Source organism: Coenobita brevimanus, chromosome 47 (genome assembly GCF_032717465.1).
Source record: "Coenobita brevimanus isolate Jiangsu-jjx chromosome 47, ASM3271746v2, whole genome shotgun sequence".
In the NCBI taxonomy this organism is placed as follows: Eukaryota; Metazoa; Arthropoda; class Malacostraca; order Decapoda; family Coenobitidae; genus Coenobita; species Coenobita brevimanus.
In genome coordinates this window covers 779,737-792,500 of record NC_137000.1, presented here as the reverse complement: position 1 = coordinate 792,500, position 12,764 = coordinate 779,737, and the positions used below count along the sequence as shown (strand labels likewise).

General features: G+C 43.7%; 1 protein-coding gene across 1 annotated transcript in view; it reads right to left on the bottom strand.

Moving 5' to 3' along the window:
• Window positions 1-3,803, bottom strand: part of LOC145398909 (short-chain dehydrogenase/reductase family 9C member 7-like) — a 44,939-nt gene extending 41,136 nt beyond the window's left edge. Inside the window, exon 1 of the mRNA XM_080271636.1 lies at window positions 3,599-3,803. Within this exon, the coding sequence (XP_080127762.1) occupies window positions 3,599-3,803 (205 nt within the window). The remainder of the gene's footprint in view (window positions 1-3,598) is intronic.
• Between the last annotated feature and the right edge of the window lie 8,961 nt (window positions 3,804-12,764).

Below are 12,764 nucleotides of genomic sequence, written 5' to 3'. Positions count from 1 at the left end.
CGACCCCTTCAGTATACGAGACGTCTTTTCTGGGCTGAATAAAATTGTATGGATATATGAAGAAGAAGGTTAAAAATACATTATCCAGTACGGGGAAACTTACTAGAAATCACTGTTAGGATGTAACCGTGTGTGTGTGTGTGTGTGTGTGTGTGTGTGTGTGTGTGAAGGGGCTGTACTATCCCTAATCTTGAAGTAGAATGGCTGGGTATGATAAGTGGCCATTGAGAGAGAGAGAGAGAGAGAGAGAGAGAGAGAGTGTGTGTGTTTGTGTGTGTGTGTGTGTGTGAGATGGTCCGTGTGTGCTTGTATGTGTAGATGTACCTGTGTGTATAATTATGTATGTACACGTGTGACAAACAGACAAACAAATAATTCCTCAGACAGACCATAAGAAACATGTAAAGGACGAACGTTCATCACTCACAGTAAAACATCCGGAACCGTTCTCACCACAGCCACAATCACGAGTGTGTGTGTGTGTGTGTGTGTGTGTGTGTGTGTGAGAGAGAGAGAGAGAGAGAGAGAGAGAGAGAGAGAGACGGGGGGAGGGGGGATAATTACTCGGACAAGCCATGAAAAAAATGCAATGGTTCATCACTCTCGTAGTAAACCATCCGTGTCCGTCCCCACACGTGACCCCCACCACAATTACTGAGAGAGAGAGAGAGAGAGAGAGACAGACAGACAGACAGACACAGCCACAGATAGACAGACAGAATGGTTGTGTGTGTGTGTGTGTGTGTGTGTGTGTGTGTGTGTGTGTGTGTGTGTGTGTGTGTGTGTGTGTGTGTGTGTGTGTGTTTCCTCTCGTCGGATGTACTGACGCCAGCTTTAATATTATCACGATGACTTTATGTTACTCATGCTGCCACCAGACGATTTGAATTAAAAGAGAAACACTGGGTTATCCGTAACTAGCGCCCCATTACAAGCTCATCTGACGTATTAGGCCTATGTGTTTTTGATGAGATGGGTCAGTCTGCTGGTACGGGCGTGGGTGTGGCAGTGGAAGCATAACAAAAAAAGATACAATGTAGACAAGGATAACGCTGACTAAACCGCGTCCCCGGGGAGTGGAAAGAAAGCTTTATATATGAACCACCCTACATAGCGAACTCCAGATATTTGATGATGCATTCATTAACTTCTGTACCAGTGACTGTCCTCTCCTATACTGAATAAAATCGTCTGGCGGTGATTACAACAAAGAAGACGCCATCCAATTGAAAATGTCGGTCCCATCACTACGATGACTGTACTTCATAAATCATTATTTGGGGAAGGAAAGAAGGAACCCAAGGCTTAGAATATAACCTCTCCCCAAACTCGCAGTTGAAAGTTAAACGAAGGTTACATCTAACCCTTTCAGTTCTAAATCATCCGACTGCAGCGAGAACAGAAACAAAAACAGAAAATTACGCCACCATCCAGAAAGGTTAAGAGTCATGCGCTTCTGGAGACTTTTCATTTCCCACGTGACTAAGTGGAACATATGGATTCACCCCCCTCCCCTCCTCTCTCTGCCATGTAAACAGTCCGGGTGTCGCGTTAAACAGATCCTTCGTGGTGTCTGCTCTGCTGTTCTTGATGCTTCGCGGGAATTTCGACGTATTTTTTGGTGTTTTCCTCGTGGTTTCCTGTATATGTTAGGAGGATTTTTTGTGTGTGTGTATGGTGTTGCGTTCTTGGTAACTTAAGGGTATTTCTGCGTACCTTATGACGCTTCCTTCGTCTTTGAAAAGTGCTTAGCGACAGGCATTGTTATTGTTGTATTTGCTATTGTTCTTGTTCTTATTATTATTGTTATTATTATTATTTTTATTATTATTATTATTATTATTATTATTATCATTATTGTTGTTGTTGTTGTCGTCGTCGTTGTTAATGGTGGTGGTGAGGGTAGGTTAGGGGTGCCCACCATCCATTCATTTAATGGGGTTAACTTCAGGTGGCTTTACAGTGAGTAAGAAACCACATGGTTTCTTGTTATCAAGGGAACCATAAATTACGTTGCTTGGTAACCAAACGCATGGTAGTTTTGTGACTAACGTGCACCAAACGATGTGGCTTATACGAGTGTCTATTCGGAAGATGGTTGGGGTATATTGCTCACGTAATGGCACTCAGGGGCGGGGGAATAGTCACTCTCGCCTTAAATATCTGGACTAAGTAGTATAGACCCGGGTCCTAAATGCTGGTGATGAGGTTATAAAGAACTGGATGGAATACACTTTATTTTTTAGTAGGTTAGGATGACGACCACGACGGCCACGACGATCACGACGATGATGATGATGATGATAAATGATTCTTCTTAATTTCCCCTATTGTTGTGGTGGGTTTTTACACATAATTGTTAACTACATGCACAGTATTTTAATGGTATGTGTGTGTGTGTGTGTGCGTGTGCGTGTGCGTGTGTGTGTGTGTGTGTGTGTGTGTGTGTGTGTGTGTGTGTGTGTGTGTGTGTGTGTGTGTGTGTGTGTGTGTGTGTGTGTGTGTAAAACCCACTGAGATCCCGAGTTACTGCGGGTAGGGTGTTTCTGGAAGGGTACTGGGCGTACTGTCTTCCGCATATCAGCTCATAGTCGCAGTGCAAATAGCTCCGAACCCTGGGGTTCCTCCCTTTAATGATTTTTGAAAATGCTTAGTTTTGTCCACTGAACCTTGATTCTAAATATGATCTAGCTGTCTATTTGTCTACTTAATAAGCTCTCGATCTATTCATCTGTCTATCAATCTATCTATCTGCCTATCCGTCGAGAGAGAGAGAGAGAGAGAGAGAGAGAGAGAGGGAGGGAGAGAGAGAGAAACAAGATAATATTATTTTCTGATGTTACGGTTTCTCTCAAATGAATGAAGTCATTCAGTGTCATCTCGAATAAACTATATAAACATGTTCATAACGATTAGAAAATTTAGCTAGAGTCTTGTTTACTTACTGCTCGATGTTCTTTTGTCGAAAAGAAAAATCTTCCGGCAGTACCTTTAAAAATAACACTATGCAAATTGATGCTTTAGGTCCAGCTGGAATGAACACTAAATAAACTATGGCAAGAGAGCAGTATTATTACGCTATTCAGTTCTTACATGGCGGTGTCGTGTGGCAGGCGGCCCATTGTACAGGACGTGTTGTTGGTGTCAGAGAGATGGTTTTAGAAGTCTACTATTTCTCTTACTTTACTTTCTCTCCTGGGTTATGACAGGATCCATATAGTGAGCATATCTGTCTCAGATACGCCAGCTATATGTTATCAAAGGTGTCTAAACTTTGTGCTTGCTGAGGCTTTTTGCAATAATTATTCATTTATATAAATTTATATGTAACATACAGATAGGCAGATAGATAAACAGATAAAGAGATACGGTAGACAGATAAATACACCAAATGATAATGTAATAACTACACGGTAGCTCTGAAATGAGAATGAAAAAGATAGTAATAATGTGAGGAAGGGTATAGGAGGATTACAGTAAAGAACTGGAAGTAATCGCCAAACAGAACTCGATTAGGTAACAGCAAGAAAATGGGGAACTGTAAGGAAAAAAATGGGTAGTTAACAGCGAAGAGGGGGCATACTGCTCAAAAACTCACCCGTGACGACGACAGCTTTGCCGGTGGGGTCGATGTTGGTCCTTTTCATGGCGTTCCTGGTAGCCTTCATGACCCAGTCGGCGACATGCGCGGCCACCAGACCCAAGGCGACCCAGGACACGGCGCTGGACCGCTGGGACATGACCACCAACCCTGCCCACGCCACCACCCACGCCCCTATCATGTGGTACCAAGTTAAGGCCATTTTGGTGTTGGACCCCCTCTCTTAAGTCCTCTTCTATGCCGTTCCTCTTCTTTCTTCTGAAGTTTGTTGATGTGTGGATTTAGGTAACTTGTGGTGGGACTTCTCTCAAGCCCTCGTCTTCGTTTTGCCTCTTACCACGTATGGGGTATGTGGACTTACGTAATTAGAGGTGGACTCTTTCTAGCGCTGCCTTCTATGTCGTTCTTCCTCCTGCTAGTGTGTAGGACTTACGTAATATCAGTGTCGTCCTAACTTCCTGATTCTACGACCAAACACTCTTTCCACTCACTTTCGTCCCAGCTGCTTAATTCTTCGCAGATCAGTTTCTTCTTCCGCGTATGAAAATATCCCAGCTGATGGATTTTTATAATAACAGTTATGCACTTTTACTTTTGTCTAATTATATGCCTAGAAATTACTCTACTGTATGCCACTTTAGACTCTGGTTATTCTTTTTTCATTTTGTGATTAAACTCGTCTTTGGTACGTGAGACTATCCTGGTTGATATACAGATGTCTTCTAGGTTGTGTTTGTCGTTTCTGTAACTTTACACTCTTCATAAAATCCACGTTTTCATTCACTGTCACTTCCAAATCCAGTTTCTGTGACCGAATTCGTCTTTGGTGAGAATATCTACGTTGTGTGATGTATCAGTGTTGTCGATTCTGTCACTTTATTCTTGCCTTAAATTCCACGCCTTCACACTCTTTTATCTCCAGTTATGTATTCGCGAGTAAACTTGTCTCCCGCCTGTGAAACTGTCTTACTACCTCCCTGGGGCGAGCTGTCACTCTCACTGAGCCGAGGGGAAGAGGAAGCGAGTGAGTGAGGGTCAGAGAGAGGAAGCGGGTAGGGAAGTGTGAAGGAGGGAGGAGTAGAGAGAGGGGGGATATGAGGAAGGACGGAGAAGTGAGAGATCGGATGTCGCTACGCCAACCAGGGTAGACACCACGATGTCAGTTTTATCTTGATGTCATTTGCTTTCATTCAGTTTGTTGACTTGATTCCTTTGCTTGTCTTCACCTCCTCCTCACGCGGTCAGCCTCAACCTGCAACACAGTAAAGGATCTGAGCAACACAGACAAATCACTATGACAGGGGATCCACCGCTTCACTTCTCTCCTCCACACCTGTTGTGCGTAGGAATTTCTGCAGAACGTGTGCTAAGCCACACTGTAAGAATACTCTCTCTCTCTCTCTCTCTCTCTCTCTCTCTCTCTCTCTCTCTCTCTCTCTCTCTCTCTCTCTCTCTCAGCTACCGGCTAGTGAGTAACAAGGTCACTTAGGTGAGGGTGAGGAGCGCAGTGGTGTGGCGGGAGCGCGGTAGTGTGTGGTGGTGTAGTATATTATGTAGTGTGTGGTGGGTGAAGGAATGTTATGGTGCGTGGTGATGAGTGGTGTGTGGTAGTGTGTGGTGGTATGTAGTGGTGTGGCGTGTGGTGTGGCTTGTGGTGGCATGTAGTGGTGTGTGGTGATGTGGAGAGATGTCGAGACGTTTGTTAAAGATTTGGTGTGTGGTGTAATATGGTGTAGACGCGTGTACTGCGGTACATGTGTATATGGTGTAAAAGTGTCATCAATAATACCACAGTAAATAAAGAAACACACACACACACACACACACACACACACACACACACACACACACACACACACACACACACACACACACACACACACACACACACACACACACACACACACACACACACACACACACACACACACACACACACACACACACACACACACACACACACTTCAAGAGTATCACGTATCTCCAGCCGTCACTCATACTCATGATGATAAGATAGTAAAAGATAATTGTGGTAAGCATGATGATAAGCAAAAGACTTCATAAATAATGATAATGATAACGCTGATGAAGATACTACTGCTACTAATAATGACAACGCTGATGACCAAATAATAATAACAATAATAAGAATAATAGTAATAATAATAATAATGGTAGTAATGACCCCATCCTGAACTCATTTCCCACCAAAGTATTAGGCAAGGATGATAGAAAAAAAAGATGATGATGATGATGATGATGGTGGTGGTGGTGGTAAGAAGAAGAAGAAGAAAAAGAGGTTGAAGATGATGATGATGATGAACCGCAATAACATAAAAAAGCGTAACAGGAAGAGAGTGGACGAGAGAAATCACACCTCAGCCTTGCACTCCTGAAAGAGTTATATTTTAATTAAGCTTTATGGCTTTTAATTCCACGCGGGCTGTCAAGTTTTTGTGGGTAGCCGGGTTATGTGGAGAGAGAGAGAGAGAGAGAGATTGTAGGTGACCAGTTTCTTTTGTGTGGTGGTATCGAGTGACGGAGAAATAAATACGTAGATCGACAGACTTATATAATGGTATGTCAAGTGGTGGGTACTTTGATAGATAGATTGAGAGAGAGAGAAACGAGGGGGGAGGTGTGAGAGAGGGGAGGATTGACAGATGTGTACGCCGGTAGACCCAGTCCTCCCCCTCCTTGTAACAGTGGCCTCACACACCAACCTGAGTTACCTAAAGGGGGTCCAAGTGGGACCACTGATAACTTATACAATTGCGCATCTAATACCTCCACTTCACAAATGCCACTTGTACCTTTTTTTTTAACCTTTTGTAATCTCTTTGCAACAGCGACAGTTCTTATTTATTTCTTTATTTATATAATTATTTTTTACTACCGCCAGACCTTTATTCAGGTAACGAGGGACCTATCGTAGTGAAATATTAGAAAGAGAGAGAGAGAAAGAGAGTGAGTGAGTCCGAGTCTGGCCTCTCCCTTAACCTGAATCCAATCATCCTGGTACGGCAAGAATAATGTTTAATAAGACGACATCATACTGAAAGGGTTAACTTGTTGATAAATATGAGATTGATTCTATTTCGTTATTTCCATATTAATTTGTAAATAAGAAGTTGTTTACGTGCTTGTTTCTTATACTTATTTGTCAATGGAAGTAAATGCAGGACCTTTTTTCTTAGATCAGTTTGCGCATTAGTTTGTAAATAAAGGATGTTTAATTATACTTGTTTGTTTACATTATTTTGCTGGATTTTTTTTTATAGGTATAGACATTTTGAACCGCCATTTTGTGTGGATCATTTTGCCTTTACGAAATGAACTTTGAAGGCTTTATTGATCAGCAGATGGGGGCGGGGGGTGTCCCGTTTTCAGTGGGAACTCTCAACTTCTGGATGATGATGATGATGATGATGATGGCTGTGTTTAGTTTCACCTCACTGTAGGTATGAGCCTGGCTGTTTCTACCCATTAATTTAAGACATGGAACGCCTGGTGGTCTAGTGGGTTAGGGTTTTCCAATCAGATTTTCTCAGTGGATTGTTGAGGTAATTGTTCACATAATGTCACTGAAGGAAGTATTGATTTCTCTCACCTTAAATATCCGGAATAAGTAACCTGTCATCAAGAAACTACACTCCTGATAAGACAACCAAGGCCTGGGGGGAGGTTGAGGGGGGAGACCGAGGATGAGATGGAGGGATGGAATGAAGAGGTATATGAAAGAGAGGGGGTGACAGATGGAGGGAGGGTAGAGTAATAGCAGGAAACAAAGCGACATGGAGACGATTTGTTTGTGGCCACCCCTTACGGGATTAAGGCGTCTGGCTGTAAATGAAATAGAGAGTAAATATAAGGTTCTTTGTAATACTTTAATTTTCGTTGCACTATTAACAGCATACCCTTTGTTGAATCCGTCTAGCTCTTGTCTTTCTTTGCACCTTATTTCATTTGCGATGGTGCTCTTGTTGGCCTTATGTGTCAACCGGATACAGCTTTGGTCTGGGTTGTATCTGTGTTTGTTTGTGTCACACGGCCGTATTATGAAAGCCGAGATCACGAAGGTGTAATAAAACCCCTAATTATGGACGGGCCACATAGGGAAGACCTGTATTTTTTTTAGCGTGATTACGATAGAGAAAATTCCAGCCTCTACTCTCATCATCATCACCTGCGTCAGTAACTAGTATCAAACGATGGGGCTTCTCCACACTACACGTCCATATCTTTCAAACCCTTCCATCCTGTGACCTAGTTTTTCTATTGGATTCTTGCTACCATCAGACGATTTTATTCACCTTAAAAGTGGGAATCAGTGAATGCTGCAACTAACTCCTCTAGATCTCCGCAGCTGAGCAAAATCGTCACATGTCATTCTTGTTTTCCCCAGACTCCTTTACTAGGCCTTAGAGAAAGTTTTTTTTTTACACAGGAGAGAGAGAGAGAGAGAGAGAGAGAGAGAGAGAGAGAGAGAGAGAGAATAAATTATTATACAGTAGGCTTTATTAACTCCTTCAGTACGAGAGATCTGCCTTACCTTGAATAAAATCGTCTGGAGGCAGCAGGAATAAATTACAAAAACACATCACCGGACTGAAGTGGATCATAATTACGTCATGGATCCCTTCCTTTCGATGACGTCTGTCGTATTTTAATCCTCCCTTCTTTTGTATCTCTTTGTATTCTGTTCCTGCCCTTGTAATCCTGTCTTTATGATTTAACTTTGTACTCCCATGTTTTTGTATTCCTCTGTGTTCTCCTTATATATTTCATACTCATTAGAAAGCTTATTGTTAATTTGTATTCCGTTTTAAGCTTAGAATAGGCGGTCCGTTCCCTCAGGGCCAGCAACCCCCCCCCCACACACACACACACGTTTCAGTCTTGATAATATGGATATACGGTTGGTGTTGTATCTTTAAAATTCAAGTCGTAAATGCCCCCAAAACAGAAATGTCTCTCTCTTTGAAGAAAAAGAAAGACATACCTGTAAATTGGCAGGCAGGTAAATAAATAAATAAATAGACAGATATTTACAGGTGGACAGGTAGATAGGGACAGTGATGAGAAATGAGTGAAAAACTGACATAAATGAGAGAGAGAGAGAGAGAGAGAGAGTGAGTGAGTGAGAGAGAGAGAGTTGATATGCTTCCTGAAGAGCCACCTTCCTCTGACCCCTCTTCCTCTCCCTCTCTCTCCCTCAGCCATCTACCTTCTTCCTCGCCGTGTCTCCCTCTCTCTATGTCTTCTTTTTCTCTCTCCCTCCATCATCTTTCCTCATCTCTCTCTCTCTCTCCTCCGTATTTCCTTCTGCTCCTTCTCTCCTTTCGTTCCCTCCCTCTCTTTCCTTTCTCCTTCCTATCCCTCTCTCTCTTTCCTTTCTCCTTCCTATCCCTCTCTCCTTCCTTCCTACTCCTCTACTCTTCACTACCTTCCCCTCTTCCCTTTCTACCCCTCTCTCCCCAGCTGTTCCCCTTTCTCCTTTTATTCATATATACCGGTACCGGTGTGTATAAATGTCTGTGTGTGTGTGTGAGTGTGTGAGTGAGTGAGTGCGTGCGTGCGTGCGTGCGTGCGTGTGTGGGGGGGGGGCAAAATATAGAAAATACAGCAAAGAATAACAAAAAAATATAGTCCTCAGCCAGCGTCTCCTTCATGTTCCTCGCTGCTATTCATACTTGGCCTCCACCTCCTTCTCCTCCTCCTCCTCCTCCTCCTCCTCCTCCTCCTCCTCTTCCTTTCTTAACATCCTCTTCCTACATATCTTCCCGTATCTCTCCTCTATCGGCCTTCCTTGTCTCTCTCTTCACACACACCCTCCTCTGATCCATATCTCCCTGGCCATTACACTGTGACGCACTGCAACACAACACTCTATTCTTTATTAGTCTATTCTTGTATACTTTGTCTCTTCTTTATTGCTCCATTATTCTCTCTCTCTCTCTCCCTCTCTCTCTCTCTCTCTCTCTCTCCTTATTCTTCTTTTTTTATGCATGGAGGGAAAGGGGGGAGGAGAATAAGGAGGGGGGAGATGTGGAGGAAAGAAAAGATAGTGCATATTCTCTTCTTTTATTACCTGTTCTTCTCATTCTTTTCTTTGTTTCTTCTATCTGTGAGCAGGGAGAGGAGGGGAGAGGGGTAGGAGAGGTTGGGGGGGATGTAGTGTTGAGGAGAGGGAGACAGAAAAGGGGGTAGGGGAAGGAGGAGGGGAGGGAACGATAAGGAAAGGGGAGGGAGGGAAGCGAGGACATTGATGGGAAGGGCAGGAAGAAGGATGGAGCGGGCAGGGAGAGGGAGGGTGAGTTGTGAAGGAGGGAGAAAGGTTAGAGAAAGGAGGGAAAGGGAGGAAGAAGGGTAGAGAAAAGGAAAGGGGCGCTACTGAAATAGAAGGGGCAAGTGGGAGGAACAAGGCCAGAAAGCTGGAAAAGACAAAAGGAAAATAGGAGGGAGTGAGGGGGAGAGACAAGGTGCGAGTAGTAAGCGAAGGGGTGAGAGTGAGAATTAGTCGCCATACGTGTTATCAGCAGCTCTTATCTCAACAGGTGTCACGCTACGGGGCCGGAATCTAGCACAACACCAACACCTGCAAGGACAACGGCTCGGCTCTGAGTAACAAGTCTCGGTCTGGTGAGTATCATGAACTACTTGTAAGATTAATTTCCCCACTCTGACAACACGAGAGCTAGTATATGTTAAAAGTTGGTGCTGTTTTGGCATAAGTAAGTCTAGGCCGAAATCAAGAGATGTATCAAACTCCCCTCACTCCCGTACGTTCATAGCAGCCCTCAAAACCCGTATTCTGGTTGGTTTTGGAACCTTCGTAGCGTCACATCCTCAGCGATTTATTTTGTCTTTATCACCGTGATATTCTCTCGTATGTTACAGGTGCCATTTATCGATAGTGAAAAGATACCAGTCGCATACATGAGAATATTCAGGCTTGTGAGCTGGAGCCAGGATTCCGTGGACTTGAATGGTGTGTGAGTGACTGTGTGGCTCATTTCACTGGGCATGCTGTTGGTAGTTCTCCCACTTTCGTACATTCTCTTTGATTTTTTTGGATCCTACCTCATCCCGTCTTCAAATGGGAATAAAGAGCAAATTAATAATGAGGAGGAGGAGGAGGAACACGTTAAATAAATCGCCTAGAAAATAGTGTTCATTCCCCAGACACAATACTGCAAAATATCGTCAGAGTTACAGGGTGGCCAAAAGTGTGCCTAATTATCGTCAGCATTCTCGCATACCAACACACTTCTTCACCCTCCCCCCATTTCATTCTTTATAGAACGAAAGACCTAAGCTGAATGAGAGTATTGTATTACCAAAAAATATAATGACTGAAAAAACTGCCATTGTGAGGAGGTTACGCGAGCCTCTCTCTCTCTCTCTCTCTCTCTCTCTCTCACACACACACACACACACACACACACACACACACACACACACACAAAAAATGCGATGTCCCCAAAGATGAATAAAATCGTCTGGCAGTAACAAGAATAAATCGAAAGACATCACTACACTGCAGGGGTTACGGGAGATACTGTTAACCAGCTCATAACGAGAGCCCTGCATAAAACTGAACAAAATCGTCTGACGGTATCAAGAAGGAAAAAAAAAAAACACTCCTTAGCTGAATAAAATCGCCAGGCGTTACCCAGAATAAATTTGTGGAAATTCCTATCGCCGAGAAAGAATTTGAGACTGTTCTTTACCATTGGTACAAATATTTGTTAATAAAAATCTTAATTATTTCTCTCACGGCAAAGGCACACTCTTCCTTCAGCTGAGTAAAATCCTCCAGCGACAGGCCGCCGTACTGTAAGGGTTAATCTCTTCACTACGATAATGATTTTGTTATTCTTGCTACCTCCAGGCGACTTTGTTCCGCTCTGGAGACACTGCTCGAACTGGAGGGGGTTATACAGAATGGGCCTTATATAACACCCCCCCCCCCTCCTGTGGGCGATTTCTTGTGTGTTGCGGGTACGGCTCAGTCAGCGTTTTCGGTGTCTATCCTGCATCATTCATTCATCTTCTACTCCCTCCCACTGCCACACCCACGCCCACACCACCAGACTGAACCGCTTCCACAACACGAAAGTTACTGCTGGATAAGTTATTCATGAGCTACCCTGTATAGTCCTAGTTAACCCCTGTAGTACAAGATGTCTTTCCTAAGCCATGTAAACTCGCTTAAAGACAGAAAGACAAAAATGCAAATAGACGTCATAATTATTAGTGCATGGGTTAATAAAACACGTAATTATTTCACTCAAGGATAACACGGCCTCAGAAACAGTGTTGCCATGTCGAGTCTTTTCCGTGTCGCTGTGTTTGCTTCCCAGAATGTCAGTAGAACGGCTGTGGACGAGATGGTAACTGTGTGTGTGTGTGTGTGTGTGTGTGTGTGTGTGTGTGTGTGTGTGTGTGTGTGTGTGTGTGTGTGTGTGTGTGTGTGTGTGTGTGTGTTTTGTTTCGTTGCGATGGAAACAAATCAGCCATGGAAGCTGCCCATAAACACCACATGAAAAAAGTCAAGTACAAATGTACTGGATGTGGGACGTTCATGGTTCTTTCGGTTAATGCCCTTGGTGTGGTGTGGTGTGGTGTGGTGTGATGTGGGAGGGTGATTTTGTGAGGTGCGGTGTGAGAAGGTTATGTGTGGTGTGGTGTGGTAGGGTGATTTTGTGTTGTGCGTGTGAGAGGCTGGTATGATGTGGTGGTGTGGGAGGGTGATTTTGTGTGGTGCGGTGTGAGAGACTGGTATGAAGTGGTATAGTGTGTTGTGTGATGTGGCTTCTAGTCGCTAAATTTTATAGGCGTGTAGCACCTCGCGTCCGAATATCGTCAATGAGAGACAGACAGATGGGGCCGCCCCTAGAGATATCCCCGAATCTAAAAACAGCTCAAACACGGAAATTTCACCAACGTTATCACATCAACGAGAAACGTATTGCGAAATAAACCCTCTTTCGTAACAGCGGATCTGTTTACGTGAGCCTAGTACGTCTTCTGGGGAAATATGTAATGAGGTGTATCGAACTATGCGTGTCCTGGTATGTGAGTAGTGTGCTCTGTTTGGCTCAGTGGGTTACGTGACGAACTGAAATCCTGCTGGTCTAGCGTTCGATTCCCTCTTTTG